The sequence below is a fragment of the Vitis vinifera genome, chromosome 7 (assembly GCF_030704535.1).
Source record: "Vitis vinifera cultivar Pinot Noir 40024 chromosome 7, ASM3070453v1".
Classification (NCBI taxonomy): domain Eukaryota; kingdom Viridiplantae; phylum Streptophyta; class Magnoliopsida; order Vitales; family Vitaceae; genus Vitis; species Vitis vinifera.
Window position 1 is genome coordinate 24,871,263 of NC_081811.1, and position 21,872 is coordinate 24,893,134.

At 32.9% G+C, this 21,872-nt stretch overlaps 2 protein-coding genes across 2 annotated transcripts; both read right to left on the reverse strand.

Annotated features, from left to right (window-relative positions):
- Window positions 1-960: 960 nt before the first annotated feature.
- LOC100260964 (probable mannitol dehydrogenase) lies at window positions 961-2,715 on the reverse strand. Its single transcript, XM_059738588.1, has 4 exons — window positions 2,618-2,715; window positions 2,393-2,506; window positions 1,283-1,796; window positions 961-1,198 (listed from the first exon to the last, which is right to left on the reverse strand). Exons 1-4 carry the CDS (start codon window positions 2,713-2,715, stop codon window positions 980-982), a joined length of 945 nt encoding a protein of 314 aa, XP_059594571.1. The 3' UTR covers window positions 961-979.
- Window positions 2,716-5,108: 2,393 nt separating this feature from the next.
- On the reverse strand, window positions 5,109-20,678 carry LOC100855108 (uncharacterized). The gene is given in 13 exon segments (XM_059737731.1): window positions 5,109-5,317; window positions 5,412-5,565; window positions 5,679-6,189; window positions 6,778-6,798; window positions 6,800-6,865; window positions 6,982-7,036; window positions 7,039-7,079; window positions 14,683-14,890; window positions 14,995-15,148; window positions 15,253-15,766; window positions 16,014-16,127; window positions 16,797-16,873; window positions 20,556-20,678. Coding segments are annotated over 13 exon segments (2,247 nt in total).
- Window positions 20,679-21,872: the final 1,194 nt, after the last annotated feature.

Genomic DNA, 21,872 nt, shown 5'->3' on the forward strand with positions numbered 1-21,872 from the left:
TTTTCTTTTTTAAAATAATAAGGATCGATTTTGAATCATACAACCTGATCAACTGAATTAATCAGTCTAACACAATGAATCCCAATTTAGAAATATGAGATTTAGATTTGGATTAAGTACTTTGAATTAGATCTGGAGTTGGGTTGGAATTAATCTAATTGTTTCTTAATTCAAGTTTGATTTTATCTCTCTCTCTATATATATTCAAATAATTCCATTTTATATGATTTTTAATTTTTTTTTATAATAAATTAAATAAGAGAATTTGAGCTTGACTTTGTTATTTTTATTTTTATTTCACAATAAAATAATACTTTTGAAACCAAAAGAAATTATTATCTTAATAAGGTTATTAATTTATAGATAAATAAATATTTATTAATTTATAAAAAGTATTATGTTTCTGTTGTCCAATACTTGTATATGCATGACTTATAAATCTAAAAATAATGGATGTGGTAAAAAATTAATACATAAAATTTAAAAAACTTCAAAAAAATAAAATATGATTATGAATTGTAAAAGATAAAAAGATTTCTAGAAAGATAAAAAAAAGGTTTTTTAAAAGATAAAAAAGGTTTCAAGTAAGTGATGATTTTATCTAAAGTTTTTAATGTTTGGTGATTGGAAAGTATTAAAAAAAAAAAACTAAAAAATATGATTTTTTTTTTTTAATATATTTGGATGTAATGAAAAAGATGAGAAAAAATATTAAGAAATGGAGTGAAAATATTTCTCAAAAAATTATTCACTCTTTTTTTTTGAGATAAAAACTAGGAAAGTTTAAGAAAATTGTATTTTTTGATAATTTAATTTTCTCTCTAGTTTTTTTCCTCTATCTTCTTTTCCGCGACCTTTCATAAGCAAAGGTAGCCTTACGGGTATGATTTTTTCTCCTATGTTTGGTTGGTTCATAGGAAAACATCGGATGGATCATTCATATAGCAAGGCTAAGTGATATCAGCCTAAAAATTTTGGATTATTTATATTCCCACTCCTGATCATAGAACAAGTTAGGAGTTTGGGGGTTAATGTGCTTACCTGACATCAAAGCATAGACTGGTAGCTCAATGGGCCGATCGATCGGTGCAGCAACCAGAATGAGTTTCCCGTGAGATTTCAACAGCCCAATCAATGGAAGAAGAGGGTGAGCAGCAAAGACTGTGTCGATGATTCCATCCATTGTGCCCATGGCAGCCTACAGAGAATGAAATACGTAACATCAACGAATTCACTACACCATTATAGAATCAACAGACACAGCATACTCAAAGTTGGTTACCCGCATCTGATCCGGGTCGCGGCTGACTACAAAGGAATCAGCACCAAGGCGTTCCAAGGCTTCTTCCTTCTTGCCAGGGGAAGTACTGATCACTGTTACCTTAACTCCAAAAGCCTTAGCAAACTTCACCGCTACATGTCCCAGTCCCCCTAGGCCAACAACTCCTATGTGCATCCCAGGTTTGGTAAGTTCGAAATATTTCAAGGGACTGTACACTGTGATCCCAGCACATAAGAGAGGAGCACCACCATCAAGAGGAAGGTTGTCAGGAAAATGAATCACATAGCGCTCCTCAGCAACCATGACATCTGAGTATCCTCCTTGTGTGGCGGTTCCATCGTAGTAAGTGTCACCGTAAGTATATATCTTTTTGGGGCAGTAATTCTCGAGATCGTTAGCACAATCATCACAAGAGTGGCAAGCTCCAACGAAGCACCCTACCCCAACTTTATCTCCTACTTTTAACTTTTCCACTTTGCTCCCCACCTCTGTCACTATGCCCACAACTTCATGCCTGCATTACCCAATTCAGTTGGATCTTAGATGTGTGGTAATTGGAATGGCTGATTAATTAGGTTGTGTATGGATTTTTTAAAGGCTACGTGGGAATTGGGATTTCACTCAAATCCAAATCTGCATTTTGAAAGGTCTTATCAAAGAATTTGGGGACTCAAAGGTCATGTAAACGTGGAAACACAAGATTCATTGTTTTAGGCTGAAAGAGGAATATGAAACACAAGATTCATACTTTGGATCTGAAAGTAAACTCCAGTACAGCAAAGCAAATCAAGAGACTTGACGCAGACACAAACCAAATTCAAAGAATACGTACAACACATATTTTTGACATGGTTTTTTCTTCTTTTTCGTTTTTTTTTCTCTCTCCTCATTTTAAAGAAGAATATCAAGTAAGACATTATCATCTCTTTTCCTCACCAAAAAATTCACAAACTACTTTTTATCAGTCAGTTTACATGAAATATAGATTAACAATCCCATATATATATATATATATATATATTTGGTATTGTTTATACAGATCAGAGAAAAAAATAATAATAATAAATAAATAAACAGTAGAGAGAAATGGGTGTGGACTGTGGAGCATACCCGGGAACTATAGGGTATCTGGACTTGCCCCATTCATTCTTGATCATGTGTAGGTCTGAGTGACGTATTCCACAGTACAACACCTTGAATCTTACGTCTTTTTCTCCTGTTGCCCTGTAAAACATCAGTTTCTACACAAGCCCCACCATGAATGGAAAGTGCTAGCTAATATCTTCTATACAAGAATACTCCTAGAAAAGAAAACAAGGTAGAAGATGGAAAAACCTTCTCGAGAATTTGAAGGGAGAGAGGACACCAGATGTGTCAGTGGCTGCCCATCCAAAGGCCTGGTTTGGGTGCCCTTGCTCTGCTGATTTTGCCATTTCTTTCTTCTCTGGATGAGAAATATGCATACAGCTAGCTATAGAGAGCAGTAGAAAAAAGGGACTGGTTTTGTATGATGGGGGTGGTGGAGCAATTTATATATGGTAGTAAGGTCTGATGCAGTCGATAGTCAAAGAGACGCAGGGAAAGAGATAAAGATAAGAAAAATCAATGGGGAATGGTTAACATTTTGCCCAACTTTCAGTACAGATGGTGAAAAGCCAAGCCTTATCCTGTGTATGTTACAACTTCCATTTTCAACCACCTGAATCAATGGTGTCTACAACAACCTCTGCCCCATGCGCCTCATTGTGATTCTGTCGCATGTTTTTTCCTTTAAAAGAGTGAATGCTATATGAATATATCTATTTTTTCCCATATAGAATGGAAAAATATCTATTGATGATAGATTTTGGTACCCTTTAATGCTTAGGAGAAAGGAAGATTTTTTACCATCTTGTTAGATAATAATAGTTATAATATATTATTGAGTACACATATATTTGTATCATTAATTTATTCAATTTCACTAATTTTGCATTTGTCCGCATTACAATATATAAATTAATTAGTTTCATAATGGATGCCTAGCCATTTGTTGGAATCTAAGCATCGGATACACCTACCATGATTTTATATTTTATATATTATTATCATTCTCATTATTATTATTATTATTATTATTAATTTGTTGTAATAATAATAATTATTGGAGAGTTTGTTGATGTATGTATGAAAATATCTCATATAATGGATGTAAATTTGATTCACGGTACATTAAACCTTATATATAGGCACCTTTCGAATCACTATAGGTTACTGAGGTGGTGTTTGTTTTTTTGCTTATATAAAAAAAGTCAAAATATTTAGTTTTTATTATTCAGCTAAAACTAGCATGTTGATATCAACCAACATAATTAAAATAAACTTGTTATCAATAAGTTTAATTTAGTTATGTTGATTGATATCAATACATCACTTTTAGCTAAATAGAAAAAAAAAATATTGACTTTTTTTATTCAACAAAAAAAAACAAACACCACCTTAAATATTTTTCTCATCACCCTAGGTTATTTAAGCACACCTAAGTCTATTTAAGTTCACTTAGACCCATTTAAGCATATTAGTTCATTTAGGCACATCAGATTCACTTTGGTTTACTTAGGCCCATTTAGGCATACTTGACCCATTTAAGTTCACCTAGACCCATTTAAATTCACTCAAGCCCATTTAGGCACATCCAAACTCACTTAAGTTCACGTAAACTCATTTAGATACGTCCAAGCCCACTTAGATTCACTCAAATCCATTATATAATTAATTTAATATTTATGTTTTTACTTTTTACATTAGTGTATTAATATTGAAGTTTCTATATGGACAATAGTAAATGATATGGATAGAAAAGAGTCAAAAATACATAAAACTCTTATATGTAATTTAAGTTTTTATTAAAGAAATAAAATTATGATAGAATTATTATATAAATACATGTAATTATATTACAAATGTCTTTTAAAAATATGAATTTATAATTAATTATGTTAAAACATGATAATGAGCAACTTTAGAAATGAACTAAAAAAATTTCTTACGAAGGATTTAACTAAAAATAGTTATTGTGAAAATACTTCCTATTTTCTTTTTCTTTTTTAATTAAAAAATAATAGTAAATTTACATTAGATATAAGAATTTTTTAAAAATTCTATTAAAAAATATTTCTAAAAACTATTTAAAAATTTTGAGGTATTAAATTTTTTTTTATTAACCCAAATTTAAAAAAAAAATTTAAAGTAATTTTTCTAATAATTATCCCCAACTAATAATTTTTCTTTCCATCCCATGTTAACAATGACACAACATTAAAGTTTTTCATCTTATTGTCGAAGTTTTCACATTCTCTATTTATGCTATTTGCACCTTATTCCTACTTTATTTTATTCCTACCAATAACCATCAACACAATTTCATTAGAACCAATTGCATGCTAGGGTAAATATTGACACTATTATTCACTTTGTCATTATGATTTCAAACTTTTATTTTTGTAATTTCCTCTTCTATTTATTTTGTTGAGATATTAGGAATGCTTTCCTTATACCAATATTTTCTTATATCATTTAGTATTGAGATATTATGAATGCTTAGATATTAGGAAAGTTGAGATATTAGAAATATTGAGATACTAGGAAAGTTGAGATATTAGGATATTAGTTGTTTTTTCCTTATATCATTCTTTGTCATTCTTAGAATGGTGATTACCCTCTATTTATACTCTGTATATGAACAAATGAAAGAATGAAAGAAAAAACCACAATTTATCAATTTGAAAATATTTTTCTTTCAAAATCAACTAAAATGGTACAAAAACAAGTTTGTGATGATAGTGTGCTAAGACTTGGTAGCAGCCAAGGTGTTTTCAATGTCAATGACAAATCTGTATTTGACATCACCCTTTGCGAGACGCTCCATTGCAATGTTCACGTAATTCATGGAAATAACCTCAATTTCTGGCCTTATGTTGTGTTTTGCTGCAAAATCAATCATCTCTTGTGTCTCTTTCAATCCTCCAGCGGCACTACCGGCCACAGTCTTCCTTCCTGCATTGTCATTTCTTATTAAAATAATCCAAATTAAAGCAAAAAAAGTTAATTGATTTATTTTCTTAGTAGAAATGCAACAATACTTATTTACCCATAAGCAAAGGAAAGATTGGAAGCTCGGGTGGTTGATCAGGTATCCCCAACATAACAAGCTTTCCATGAGACTTTAAAAGGTTGATCAATGGAAGAAGAAGATGAATTGCAGAGACCGTGTCGATGATACCATCCATCGTGCCCATTGCAGCCTACATAGTCCCGTATACAATATAAATTATATCGAAGTAATTATGAGATTATAAAGCTTGATAATTGGGAAGCATGTGAACACCAGGGTACATAATTCTAACTGCTAGATTACCTGCATTTGGTCTGCATCACGGCTAACTAGAAATGTGTCAGCACCAAGATGTTCAATGGCTTCTTTCTTCTTTCTCGGGGATGTACTGATTACTGTGACTTTACACCCAAAAGCCTTGGCAAATTTGACAGCCAAATGACCAAGCCCACCCAGACCAACTATTACGTGCATTCCTGGTTCACTGAGTCCAAAATATCTTAAGGAACTATAGACTGTGATCCCGGCACATAGGAGAGGTGCTCCCACGTCAAGTGGCATGTTATCGGGGATATGAAGCACATAGTGCTCATTGGCCACCATGGTGTCAGAGTAACCACCATAACATATGGTTCCATCATGGTACTGGGAACCATGTGTGCCTATCAGTTTGGGACAGTAACTCTCAAGGTCATTAGAACAATTCTGGAAAGAGTGGCATGCCCCAACGAGGCACCCCACACCTACTTTATCTCCAACTTTGAAGTTGTTCACCTTGCTTCCGACTTCTGTCACAACTCCTACAATCTCGTGCCTTCAGAAGCAGGATGGAATGATATATATACATATTGCAATGCTATAACTTTTGAACATAGTGTCTCTTCTTAGAGTCGACTATTAATATGAGTTAGGTCTTGGTTCTTTCTCTAATTAATGTCATAAATAATATGACAAGCTTTCATTTGACATTTAAGGTGTTAGAAGAATGTGACAAAAGTGGTGAGAATGATCAACATTACTCATTTGTAAAATAAAAACCCATCGTTGGACACCCCTTTTATTTGAAGGAGAGCTCAAATTCACTTCTCGGGGTGGAGCAAGCAAAAGAAAAGGACAAAGCAAAGGGGGGTTCCTTTCATAATATTTTAATATATGGTTTAAAATATTAAAAGATGAGAATCCTATTTTACATATATTTTTAAATGAACACATAAAAACACACTTTTTCCTTCATTACATTTGGAATTTTGTGGTTTGGTTACATTCTTTTGTTCTTCAAACGCAAACCATTCCAAATGACCATTAAAATTGGTCAGCATGTAACGGATCTACATGACAATTAAAATTGTCCTTAAGCGTGATTAGATATTCAAAAAAAAAAAAAAAACAATACATTTCATACCCGGGCACAAGAGGGTAAGTGGTGAAGATCAGAGTGACATAAACCAGAGTACAGCACTTTAAATCTCACGTCCTCCTCCCCTGTTGACCTATAGCATAATTCCAACCACAAAAAAGATCAGATCATCGGTGTCATCGCTACCATCACCCTTATTATCAATTCAAGGAAAAAACAAAAAAACCAAAAATTAAGGAAATTAATCACCTTCTGGAGAAGTTGAAGGGAGAGAGGTGCCCAGAGTTGTCTCTAGCTGCCCAAAGGCCTTCATTGGATGTTCGTCTTCAGGGGATGTGGCCATTTTGCTGAGTGATCCAGACACACAAAGAATTGAGCTCAAGTGAGTGTCTTTCTCAATCATACAATTGTTTGCTTTTTGAAAATAGTGCAGTTTCTAAATTACTTCTCTGATAAATTCACGGGCACCCCTGTAATTTCTTTTATTCAAACTGGGACATTGATCCTATGAGTTTTGAAGAATTCAAAAACCTTGAGAATTGCGTCCTAGTTGTTGATGTCGCGACGCTGGAAGTGTTGTATCTCTCTAATATCGACGCCCAATCAACTAAGAGTGATGTTTCCTTCTACTCTCCTACAAAAGATGTTCGGACAGGTTGTCCGGACACACCCTCCGAAGCCTAGTTAGATTGACAATTATATAGAATATCTCCTTTTAGGAATTCCAGAAGTGGCTATCTTACCTCCTCTCCCCCTCCATTGAGTTATGGGAAGGCTTTTATAGTATCTAGAACCTTGTCACATCTAAGCTGGGGAGGTCCTTTGACTTTCACAGTCATGATGACTGTTCAGAGGGTGGCAGCGCAATCATTATTATGAAACCAAGGTTTGGTTAATCTTGATTTTGATAATAACAAAACAAGGTTTAGAACTAATGACCATATTTCAAGTGTGATTAGGCAAGACTATTTCCAAAGTGGCAATCACAAAGACAAATCAAGCCAAGGAGAAATTATGAAGAAGAAGACTACCTCAAAAAGAAGAGTTTTTCAAGACCAAACCTTCATAAGATCTCTTTGTAAGGTTGTTGGTGCACTAAGACTTTCATGCATTTCATTCTTTATTTATGCACCAAAATCATCCAAGAGTAATATTGTTTTAAATATCTTAAGAATTGGATGATTTCATGTTTTCAATTAAAACCTTGTGTTAAATGATTTTCAAACTTGTGTTAAAAGGTTTTAAGTTGAAAAAGATTGGGTGTTGAGCCAAAAAATGGCTCAACCGGTGATTAGAGCCAAAATATGTGCTCTGATGGCACATATTCTATATGATTTGTGCACAAAAGGACATTCAAATCACCCAGCTTGACCTATATCAATGCTAAGGCCCTAGCCATGAGTTTAATTTGTACTTTGGACACTTATCTCAGGTTCAAGGGAAGAAAATGGTGCAAATTGAATGACTTTAGATTTTGAAAGATCAAGAAAGGGCTAAATGAGGAAATAAGTGAGTCAAGACTCATTGAACATAAGGAAAGGCAAGACGAGGATATCATGAGTTTGGAAGATGAGAAATGACCATTATAAAATAAGAAAGAAGGCAAGAAAGCATGGGAAATGAGGCATGAAGCAAGATTTAGCTGCATGGAAATTTAGAACTCAAAAATCTGATGGCATTATATACTCTGACTTTGAGGACAAATTTGGAGCACTTTATGGAGTCCATTATATACACAATATATATCGTTTCGAAGCTCGGGAAGTCAGGAGTCCAACGCTTCAAACGGTTTGCAAATCGGAGCTGAAATGAAGAAGTTATGACCATTTGAAGACAACTGCACTAAGTTGGAGGGTCATTTCAAAATGATTTCGAAATTCAACTTATGAATTTGAAATCCACTTCGAAATGACACCAATTTCGAATTCACCCACTACCACTTTGATGTTCCACCTCCTCTACCTCGGGAATTGCATCTAAAGCACTCCATCCGCCCTAGGTGGACCCCACACGACTAGAAATCACCATTTTATTATTTTTTAATCATTTTTAGGAAATTATTTTGTAATAAGTGGCCAATGAGAGTGTGCCACATGTTAGGTAATTGAGGATATTATATAAACTCTCTCAATTCTAGGTTTTAGGATCTGAGATTTTTTTCTGGAGAGTTTAACATTGAAGGTGGAAGAAGACGAGAACTTTGGTTTGTTTTCTTTTTCTTCTTTATTGAATATATTGTTTTTAGTTTCTTTTGATTCAAATTATGGATTTTTACTCTATTATGGATTGTGAATGTGACATCACTCCCATGAGAGGCTAAAAGCCAACTTGGGGCTTGAAGCATGAAAACCTAAGGGTTAGGAAACCTATAGGGACAATGGGTAAATTATTATAACAATGAGATTAATTATTGATTGGGTGACAATTTATCATTTTTTTTATCTTATCCTTGTGAGTTCGTTTAGGGAATGATACAGTAGGTTATTACTTGATACTAGTGATTCTTGGTAATTCTTGATCATTAGTTATCCTTGTCTTACCTACCGTTATTTGCCCTTAAACAAAGCTATAAGGAGTAGGAAGGGTTAAAAAGCCAAATCTTAAATTGATAATCAATCTCATTCATTTGATGGTTTTAGGAATCTGTTTTAAAAAGGAAAAATTAGGTTTCGGATGCAATCTTGAGTTATAGAACTCAACTTGATCGCGAGCGGCCAAGGATCCTAAAACCCTAAGATCATATTACTTAAAATACCCTTGTTTTCTCTAATTTCTATACCCTATGTTGGATTGTGGAAAACCCCAAACTTGAATCAATTGAATTTAAAATCAATATTCATTTTTTCTTATTAATTTAATTTCTTTTACTTAGTTTCACGTTATTCACATATTGTTTTTCACTTAAGGATTTAAACAAAAACAATTCATTTATTCTAGTATTGACAATTTTCATAAGCCAGTCTTTGAGAACCATACCCGGAATACTACAAAAGCCGTAGTGACTCTTTCTCTAGTTTGTCTTGACCAGAGTTACTACGTAAAAAGGCTACGTATTTTGGTACAATAGAGAAAATTTCGGTCAACCGGTTCAACCGGTCGATGATCGGTTGAGGGAGGCCAAAAAGTTTCTCTCTTTCCCAGTGGCCTTCTCTTCCCGATCAAGGTTGAACCTTAACCGGTTGAGGTCCGATTGAGGCCCAACGGTCACTTTCCAAGCATTAAATGCTAACGGTTAGTCAATCGGTCGACCCCTAGCTCCACTAGACGAACCCCCAACGGCTAGTTTGACTTTTTTTCTTTTATTAAAAGGCTCCAATCTTCATTGTTTCATAAGTTTAACCTTCCCAAATCATTCTTGATTATATTTGAGCCTTGGAAAAGTGTTTTTGAGTGCACCATTGTTTCATAACTTGCATATCTTTAGTGTACCATTCAATCCTAGTTTTTCTTGTATCTTTGAGCCTAAAGTTCTATTACTAGGATTTTTGTGAGATCATTATCTGTATATCTTTGTGAGGAATTTTCTCAAATGATGGGTATTACTTGAAAGGTTGTTCAAGAGAGGGATATCTCTTGAAGAAGTGTAAAGGGTGCTTGGAGCCAAAAGTCCAAAAGGGTGAATTAGAACCATAATTCAATTGTAAAGAGATTGGAAGCTTGGTTGAAGCTTCAAAATAGTGGAACCCTCACTCGGTTAGGAGGTTGAGGAGAGTGGACATAGGCAAAAAAGTGTCGAACCACTATAAACTCTCGTGTTTGCACTCTCTCTTCTCTAACTCTTTTAAATTATATGCAATTGTCATTATTTTGTTTATTATATACTTGCATATAATTGTCTCTTATTTTTGCATAGTTTAAATTTGTGAAAAAAAGATCATCACCCTATTTACCCCCCCTCTAGGGTGATTACATAGTTTGGATTAGCCTCAAATTCCTAACAATTATTCTTTAGGCGGCTGATAGAGATTGCTGGTGGGGCGATCTAGCGCCTCACTTGTCACTTTACTCTACAGGCGGCACAGTGCAAAACGTAGCATGTCCCCTGAAAAGACATGGGGATGTCCCATCGAGCATGCTTTTAGTGGGAGGAAGAATGATTGTCTGCAGAATACGGTTAGAGATCTTGTTTGGAACGCGTCATGTAATCTTAGAAGAGCACGAGGCAACTGGCCATTAACTATTGGATCCGGACTGGATGTTCCTAGCTGATGGAACATGTCTGGATAGAGGCGAAGGGATGCTGCATGTCCAATATAAGGGTGCCTTGCGAGGTCAAGGCAGTCTGCCATGTGTTTGCCCAAGGGAGGTCCCTACACTAGCTACTTGAAAAAAATACAGGAAGGAAGCCACAAAAAGGGTACAGAAAATTGAAGTATGGGTGATGATCAGCTAAGAACTAGAAATCTATGATAGAGGAGATAGCAGACCTTCTGGAGAATAGGAATTGAGAGGAGACAGCGAATGTGTTTGTGGTTGCCAATCCAAGGGCCTCCTGAGATTTTTCCATTTTCTTTGGCTACTTTGTTGGGATAGAAAATGAGTGTAGTTGAGAATGAAAATATAAGAGATACGGTGATGGGTGTTGGGTTTGAAGCAACATGTTTGTAGTTGTTGGGGTTGGCATGGGATGACATATCAGGTGAGGTAATTAAGCCTAAGACGTCTATAATTTAAGGAAGACCAACTTAGACCATCCTTTTACACTCCAATTCCTTAGCCGCCTTTTTTTATTATTCCGGAAGAATTAACACCCAAGTTCCAAGTTAGACTCGGCACTCCAATTCTTTGTCGCCTTTTTGTTTCTTTGCGAAGAAGTATCCAAGTTAGGTGGTGATTATTATTATTATTATTATCGGCAGCAGGGCCAACCTGACCATCCCTCCAACTCTTCAATTCTTTGTCGCCTTTTTGTTTCTTTCTGAAGAAGCATCCAAGTTAGGTGGTGATTATTATTTAACTTAATGTTAAATATGATTTATTTTAAGACTTTAAATAATTTATTTCTAATTTTTTATTTATTACTTATTTTTAAAACTTTTTAAATAAAAAAAATAAAAATATTTAGCCTTTTGGTGAATAATCAAAATGACTTTTTAAAACATAATCTCAACATATATATATATATATATATATATATATATATATATATATATATATATATATATATAATATTTAATAAAAATAAAATAGCAAAAAAATAAATAAATAACTTAATATTTAATATTATTAAGTTGTATTTAGAATTAAGTTTTATTTAGATTTAAGAAATAAAAAATAAAAAACAAATACCAGCTTAGACTTGACAATGAAGTTAACTTCACTATCCTTTCAATTCTCTAATTCCTTTGTCGGCTTTTTGTTTATGTTAGAAGAACCTACAGTTTCCTTTCATACAAAAGTCTTGGACCATCCATTAGTGATACACTAAGTCACGTAACAATAATTGGCATCGTCTACGGAACTGGATAAAAAAGTAAAAATAATGTTTGCCAATCATGCAACTTTGTAGTAATCTGGGTCCTCAAGGAAGAAATGTTCTTTGAGAACTAGGTATTCCAAAGAGATTTGAGGAAGGATCTAAGGAACGAAAGGATCTACATGGGCTAGTATCTCCCTTAGATTTGGCTTTGAAAGTAGTGAAGTATACTTCCTCTAGGTGGTGTTGATCACATACAAACAATTCAAAGGCTCCCACACAACTTTCTCTACCTACTCGATCTAGTGACCTTGCTTCTTCTTATCTACAAAAGTGAATAAATGGGATCAAGAAAGAAACTAAAGAAATATTGAAGTTAAAGATTGATTTAGATGGACCTACCCATAAGGCGCATCCTTTTAACCATCCCAAAAGCTTGAAATGGTAATGTTGCCCTTTACCCAACCCTTGCTAGAGTCAAGCAAATCAATCATCAACTATAATGAGTCTAGGTTGAGAGTAGAAACTTATCCCGTCGAATGATAGTGTATATGAACAAAATCTCCTATAATGATAGGTCGACTTTGTAAAGGGGTTCAAAACACTGAATTCCATAATCTTCAAAAGGGATCCTTTGAGACTTACCCGTAATTTCTTTTTGTGCAAGAATCCTAGATTGTCCATTAACAATATGTGAAGTCAGATAACATAAAACTTTTTTTTTCTATTTTTCTTTTTCACTCCAATTGTAATTATGGGAGTTTTAACAACTTACATTTTAATACATATTCTTTAATTAAAATCTATTTTTTCTTATTTATTTTATAAAAACTTTAAATAACTATTTTTTTTTTTTACACTTAATACACAATTTGATGATATCTCTACATTCTAGTATAATTAAATTAAGAATAATTTAATAATTCTAATAAAAATAGATGTCACATCATCAAATTTATCAAATAAAATATTTCAGTAAATTTGCAATTCTATTTCATAGTAATAAGAAAATAAAATTTGCACATAAAAGGGCATAAAATAAAATTAATTTTGAATAGAATGAAAAAAAATGCCATAGTACAGTACCTGCCATTGAGATTGCAAACATTGAGACTGAGTGGGAGACATGGTTGGGGCCTCGGGATGTGAACTGATTTCTCGTCTGCTACCCACTCTCAAAAGATAATTTTCTTTTTTTTTCTTTTTTTTCTTTTTTTTAAAGCTTTTTGCAAAGCAATTTGCTTGTTTATTTTTACTATGATTTATTATAGTTTTTTTATTGAATAAAAAATTAAAATATTTAATTTTTTTAAATAAAAAATAATATATTGATTTTTTTATTTTAAATATTTAATAAAAATAAAATATTAAAAAAACAAACCATCTAATACTCCGTACTATTAAACATTAAAATTGTATTTGAAATTAAATAAAAAAATCATATTAATATATAAATAATTTATTATTATTATTTTATTACTTTTTTCAATTTGTTTTCAAAAATAAAATAAAAAATCAAAATAAGATTAATGAAGCATAATGAAAAGTAATATAAATAGAATTGAGAAATTTATTGAAACATTTATGTAATTATTAAAAAAAGGGAGTGAGAATAAAACTTGTTCATTTTGAGCTATTTACTAATAATAAGAAATCGAAATAAAATGTAAGTATGATTATATAATAAAAAATCTATTTTTATTGTTATTCTTTTTTAAGTAACTCCTTTTCATGTGATATTCATATGATTTTTATTTTTATTTTTATTTTTATTTTTTTATATAAATTTGGAGATTGTTTTTAATAATTTATTTTTCTTTGTTAGATCATTTTAATGAATTTAATAACATTTAAATTTATTAAATTCTTAGATATTTTTAATGATTTTAAAAAATTTTAAATATATTAAATAATTTGATTACTTTAAATATCTAAATACTCAAATATCTATATTTAAATGTAATTATAATTTAAATATTTAATTATATAATAAATATGAGCATCACGTGGAATTCCTCAAATTCACTCCATGAATCCATTCTCCCCATTTGGAGAATGGGTTTCTTACCTTCTTATGAACTCATATTCTAAGTTTTGATTCCCAAAGTAAACAAGTGTCATAAAGGGAATGGGAATCACTCCCACTGATTCAATTCCATGGAATGAAGTAAACATTCTATTTCTCTTTCCTTTTTATCATATTTTCTAAATGTTTAGCAATCGTAAGTGAAGGGTGAAGGAGGCTGTGGGAATGAAATTGATCTTGAAATAAAAGTTTCCACCAATAAGAAAAAGGAAAATACTTTTCTCACACTTGTAGTAAATCCATATAGGTTTTGCATCCTCCTTAATCTTGAGGTAATTGCTAAATAAGCCGCCAAACAACTTTCAATGCACAAAGAAATAGGAGCTTTGGCCCATCCATTGAGGGTACCAAGGAGTCATTTATTCAATACATAACTCTAGATGAAATCAGACTGTTTGCACTCAAACGCCTAAATCTCCAAGCTCCTTACACTCATCTTTAATAGACTTAAGGCTTGGTGGCAGACAAGGAGTTTCCAATATCAATGACAAATCGATATCTAACATCAGCTTTAGCAAGACGCTCCATTGCAGTGTTCACATAATCCATTGGAACAACCTCAATATCTGCAGTCACGTTGTGTTTTGCAGCAAAATCAAGCATCTCTTGTGTCTCCTTCATTCCTCCAATGCCACTGCCAGCCACAGTCTTCCTTCCTGTGATTCACATTTCTTGTCAGCCTCAAAAATCGAACAGAAATTCTAATCAAAAGCTTGACCATTTTTTGGTACTATGGTTAAATGTTGTAGTAACTACTCACCCATAATCAAAGAAAATGCTGGCAGCTCAAGTGGCTTCTCTGGTACTCCAAGCAGAATAAGCTTTCCATTATTCTTTAAAAGACCAAGCAATGGTAGGAGGGGATGAGTAGCTGAGACCGTGTCAAGAATGCCATCCATTGTGCCCATTGCAGCCTACACCATGCTTTTCCATTTAAATCTCAAAATGGAACACACTTAATAACCGATTTTAAAAGCACAGCCAATTCAAAATTTGGGAAGCGAATAGCATATGTTACCTGCATCTGTTCTGGGTCGCGACTAACCAAAAATGAGTCAGCTCCAAGATGTTCAATAGCTTCTTTCTTCTTGCTAGGAGAGGTACTGATTAATGTGACTTTAACTCCAAAGGCCTTGGCGAATTTGGCGGCGACATGACCAAGCCCACCTAGGCCAACTATACCTATGTGCATACCAGGTTGGGTGAATCCAAAATATTTTAGGGGACTATAGACTGTGATCCCGGCACAGAGGAGTGGTGCTCCTGCAGCAAGGGGCATGTTATCAGGGATTCGAACTACATAACGCTCAGGAGCCACCATCGTATCAGAATAGCCTCCATAAGTTCTAGTTCCATCATGGTATGGCATGTTGTAAGTAAGTATCAGTTTGGAACAATAATTCTCAAGGTCGTCAGAACAGCTCTCACAGGAGTGGCATGCCCCAACCAGGCATCCCACACCCACTTTATCTCCAACTTTGAATTTTTCTACCTTGCTTCCAACTTCTGTTACAACTCCTACAATTTCATGCCTGCAATATTCAAGATATATGGTACATTTCACAGTTAAATAAACATAATAATTCTTGGTACAAGTTGTGTGGATGTGACTGTCTTTTATAATCACAAAATTAATATCATCAACACAAGGCTACAACAAAAATGACAACACGTGAGCCGAACTTCAAACTCACTCACTATCCCGAGAACTAAGGTCATGTTTGGTTTGTTCATTTTATATTTCCCTAGGAAAAAACAAAGAAAAATAAAAATGCATACCCAGGCACCATAGGGTAGGCGGCGTTGCCCCATTCATTCTTGATGCTGTGAAGATCAGAGTGACATATACCACAATACAACACTTTAAACCTCACGTCCTCCTCTCCTGTTGCCCTGCAACACCATCCACCACACACATGTTCTTTATTATCATTAAAAAAAAAACTAACCCAAAAGGTAAAATTTGCCACCTTCCTTTAAAATATACAAAAAAAATTCAAGACATTACGTAAACATATAAATAATGAGATGAATATATAAAAGAAAAAAATAATATTAAAATACAAATATAAAAATAATAAAACCTATAAATATCTTCGTTGTTAAGGTCAAGTCCGTCATTTCAATTTTCAACAACCACAATTTTTAAATATTTCCAAAATTTATATTAAATATTAAAATATCCGTACAGCTAACCCTCCGTTTTTTCAACCCAAAATAAATATACGTTTTGATAAAAAAATACTAAATAATCGAAACATTAAAGGGTATTTATGTCAAAATAAGTTAGCCGGAGAGGTCTATCAACTCTCTGTGGCATGATTTCAAAATAGGTCTAAACAGATTATATTTTTGGCCAAAAGAACGGGGTTTGGGTTTCAAAAGCTGCCAAAGCAGGCGGTCTAAACAGCCCTGAAGGGCGATTTGACCGCAAACCTGTCTTTAGTGAACGAAGTTCAGTTCAGTCCCCATATTTCAGTAACCACGAACCAAACAATTTCAGGAAAATAATCTGATTCAGAAAGGATAAGAGCAAGATTTTAACGCCTTAAAAACATATACCTTCTAGAGAAGTTAAAGGGAGACAGATGCCCAGAGTGATCTCTAGCCGCCCATCCAAAAGCTTTCACCGGGTGTTCCTCTTCTGGGGATTTTGCCATTTTGCAGCGACTCTCAGATGGGCTTATGACTTATGGTGAGTGCGAGTACGAACTTCTCTGAAGGCTTATTGGTCTCTATAAATACCTGGCAAAGCAGTACACTGTACACCATACAGCTTGGCTGACATCTTTGATGATCCAAGCATTAGATATTTAATAAAGATAAGAACGAGGTCCCCGGGCCCCAAAAATTAGAGGATATGAAAAAAAATATAAGCATTATTCGACCGGGAAAGATTTCAAATACTTTATCTTTAGATCATGATGTCTTGTCATGAACAATAATGTAGAATGCAGGCAAGCGAAGATTCCGCATTAAGATTAAAGACTTGACATTTTTTTTTTTTTGTATGGATTAGTTGATCGTCCAGTACTATGAACCTAGCAAATGGGTTGAAAACAATAATGTGATCTAAACTAAACTATCATAGGATTATTTTTTATGTTTATTTTAAGGAAAATAGATTTTTATAATGCATTCTTTAATAATTAATGTAAGAGAATATTAAATTAAATTAAGATACAATGACCAAAGTGGTGAAAACCCAAAAACATCATGTTCATACCGGCTACCCTAGCTCCTTGGATGTTGAAAAACATAAAAAATGGAGAAGTGGGTGGGTCTGTTTTGACTTGATTATAAACTTTATATTGAAAATGACATCTTGAGGTCTTGTGAGTATCGAATGGACCGATAATTTTTCTGTTGTTTTGTAACAAATTTTAATCTTACTATTGAAATTTTGAATTCATAATGGGTGTACATCATTTTTTTACTACTTTATATCACTTGTCGTCTATTTTTATGTAAATTTTAATTATTAAAAGCACAAGGCGGCCATAAGATGTGATTAGCCGGCAACACGACGGCTCATCCTTTTTATAAGCTTTATTTGAAATAATTAATGGTAGAAGCAATTATTAAAGATCACACATAGTTTTTAAATGGATAAAGGTCTCTATTATGAATAATGTATACTATTCAAATTTTAGGATCGTTCTTCATGGTTCATTGTTTAGGTCTTGGTTCAACCTTCACTATGTTGGAATTTTCTTAAATTCTTAATTAATGTTAGAAAAATTAGGCTAATCCAACTTATGATAATTACCCTAAAAGGGGGTTGAATAGGGCGATAGTCTCTTTTTATAAATTTAAAATATGTAAATATAAAAGACAATTATATGTAAGTATATAATAAAAAAATATAAAGACAATTGCATATAAAGTAAAAAAGTAGGAAAAAAAGAATGCAAATACAAGATTTTATAGTGGTTCGGTTCAACCCAACCTACATCCACTCTCCTCTACCTTCAATCCCAAGCTTGAGGTTCCACTAATTCAAGGTTTCCAAACTAAGTCTTCAATCAATACAATTAAATTATGGTTCTAATCTACCTTCTTGGACTTTTGGCTCCAAGCACCCTTTACACTTTTTAAGAGATATCCTATTCTTAAACAACCCCTCAAGTGATACTCTACACTTGAAAATCCCTAAGTGATACCTCACATTTAGATTCTTCCTCTCAAAGATATACAAATAGTTTTACAAAATCCTAGTACAAAACTTTAGACTCAAATGATATAAGAAAAACTAGGATTGAATGATGCACTAAAGATATGCAAGTTTTAGAACAATTGTGCACTAAAAAACACTCTTCAAATGCTCAAATATATTTAAGAAATGTTTGGGAAGGTTAAACTTATAAACAATGAAGATTTTGAGTTTTTTTATAGACGAAAAAAGTCAAACTAGTCGTTGGGGGTTTGACCAATCAAGTTAGGGATCGACTGGTTGACTAGCTGTTAACATTTAATATTTGATAGGTGACCATTGGACCTCGACTAGTTACTATTCACATCTTGACCGGTTGAACAACCGTTCTAGAAGAGAAAAAATATTTTTTACACCCCTCGACCGGTTGAACTGGGGGGTCGACCCATTCCTCATTCGGTTCAACCGGTTGAGCCGTTTTGGGCTCAACACCCAACTTTTTCAACTTAAAATCTTTTAAACAAATTTTGTAAACACATTTGACACAAGGTTTTAGTTGAAAACATGAAATCATCCAATTTTTAAAAATTTAAAACAAAATAACTCTTAAATGATTTTGGTTCATAAGTAAAGAATGTAATGTATAAAAATCCTAGTGCACCAACAACCTTACAAAGAGATCTTATGAAGCTTGGGTCTTGAAAAACACTTCTCTTTGAGGTGGTTTTCTTCTTCATGATTTCTCCTTGGTTTGATTTATCTTTATGATTACCACTTTGGAAATAATCTTGCATAATCACACTTGAAATATAATCATTAGTTATAAATCTTGTTTTGTTATCATCAAAACCGAGATTAATCAAACTTTGGTTTCATAATTTCCTCCTTTTTTATAATGACAACCAAGGTTGCTAAAAAGCTACCCCTTAATATATGCTCATTTGAATTTAAAAAATATTCAAGTTTAGAAACTTCAAGGAGTATATTAAGGGCGTTTAAAATGATATAATCAAACATAAATAGCATAAAGAGCAATTTAACAATTGACAAGATATACAACATGCATTGAATAACACTATTAGAGCATACAAACATATGATCATTCAATTTTACTAGGTATAAAAAAATTTTCTTTTTAATCCAAACCTTGGTTTAAAAATATACCAATTTTATCAATGTGATATCAAAAGTTATATTATTAACAAAAAATATACTAAGTGTTAGCAAAATAATAAAATGATATTGCAAATTAAGCTTTAAAAGAGATACCATTACCAATATTATCAATGAATTCTTTCCAAGGTAAGTATATCCTCATTTTTTTATGAATCCCTACAAAACAAATTAAGTAACTTTTAGTATCTATATCTTTTTGGGTCCTAGAGGGTTAGCTTTTTCTCGTTTTGGAATCCAAAATAATTTAGAGTTTTGAAGAATATGAAGATATTTTCTTAAAGGACACATATCACTAATGTGACCTCCTCTTCCACAAAAATTGCAAATAGTTGAAGGTGAAAAACTAAAGGCTTCCTTTACAAAATAATTCTTAAAATATTTTTGATTTTTGAAAGGCTTGTAGTTTAGCCCCCCCCCCCCCCCCTTTTTTTTTTTTTTATCAAAAATGCACTTTTAACTTGCCAAAATCATATCAAAAGTTTGTTTTTTACCATTTGAGAATTTTTGTAGAGATGATATTAACCATTTATTTTTCTTTTTCAACTCCTCATTTTCCTTTTCAAAAGAGATTTTTGTCTTCTCCATATTTTTAAATTTTTTCTTAAGCTCATTGAGCTCATTTTGAAGACAATAAATCTTTTTCTTGAGAGAGACATTTTTTAACCCAAGTTTTTCAAGATCAAAATATAATTATTGAAGTACATCTTGAAACTCATTATAATTGGAGTTGGAATTTACCTCATCTTCATGTTCCTCCAAAGCCACGAAGCACATGTTGGCATCCTCATTTGTGCATTCTTCTTCCATGGAGTCTTTATTACTTCACTTTCACTCTCTTCCTCTTCATCATCATTTGTTGAAGCCATAAAAGCTATAATTTTATTAGTTTCTTCAACTCTTTAATGATTGTTCAAATTTATCTCATAAGTCATGAGTGATCCAATGAGTTCTTCAAGTGAGAGTTTGGTGAGATCTTTTACTTCTTGAATAACCATCACTTTTGTTTCCCATTTCTTTGGTAGAAACCTTAAGATCTTTATGACTTTCTCTACTTCGGTGTAGGTATTTCCCAAGGCTTCAAGTTCATTCACAATCACCATGAACCCAGAAAACATCTTTACAATAGATTCAAAATCTTTTATAGAAAATAATTCATAATCATGCACAAGAATGTTGATTCTAGACTCTTTAACTTGGTTAGTTCCCTCATGAGTGATTTCTAATAGTCTCCAAATTTCTTTAGCCGACTTACATTATCAAACACGATTAGATTCATTTCTATCAATAGCACAATGTAAGATAAAAATGACTTTGACATTTAATTGAACTTTCTTTTTATCAAGCTCATCCCATTCTTGCTTAGGTTTTGGAACCATCACTCCATTTTCTAATTTTGAAGGAATGTTGGGACCATCTTCAATGACATCCCATAGATCAAGATTAATATATTTTAAAAACCAAGACATTTTTCCTTTCCAATAGGAATAATCGATTCTCGTAAAGAATAGAGTTTGGGTGGTTGAAAAAGTTTCAATGTGAGATGAGCTTGATGGATTAGTCATTACCCCTTAGACGATTAAGTCTTAAACAAGAGGCCTAGCTCTGATACCAATTGTTAGAAAAATTATGTTAATCCAATCTATGGTAATCACCCTAGGGGGAGAATAGGGTGATAGTCTCTTTTTGTAAATTTAAAATATGTGAATGCAAGAGGCAATTAGATGAAAGTATATAAAAAAAACAATATAAAGATAATTGCATATAAAGTAAAAAGGTAGGGAAGAGAGAATGCAAACACAAGATTTTATAGTGGTTCGGCGCAGCCCGACCTACATCCATTCTCATCTAGCTTCAATCATAAACTTAAGGTTCCACTAATTCAAGATTTCCAAACCAAGCCTTCAAACAATACAATTGGATTATGATTTCAATCCATCCTATTGGACTTTTGGCTCCAAGCACCCTTTACACTTCTTAAGAGATACCTTACTCTTGAACAACCCCTCAAGTGATACTTCACACTTGAGAATCCCTAAGTGATACCTCACACTTAGATTCTTCCTCTCAAAGATATACAAATAATTTCACAAAATCCTAATACAAAACTTTAGGCTCAAATGATACAAGAAAAATTAAGATAAAATGGTACATTAACGATATGCAAGTTTTAGAACAATGGTGCACTCAAAAACACTCTTCCAATGCTCAAATATATTGAAGAAAAGTTTAGGAATGTTAAGTTTATAAACAATAAAAATTTGAAGCCTTTTTATAGAGGAAAAAAAGTTAAACTAACTGTTGGGGGTTCG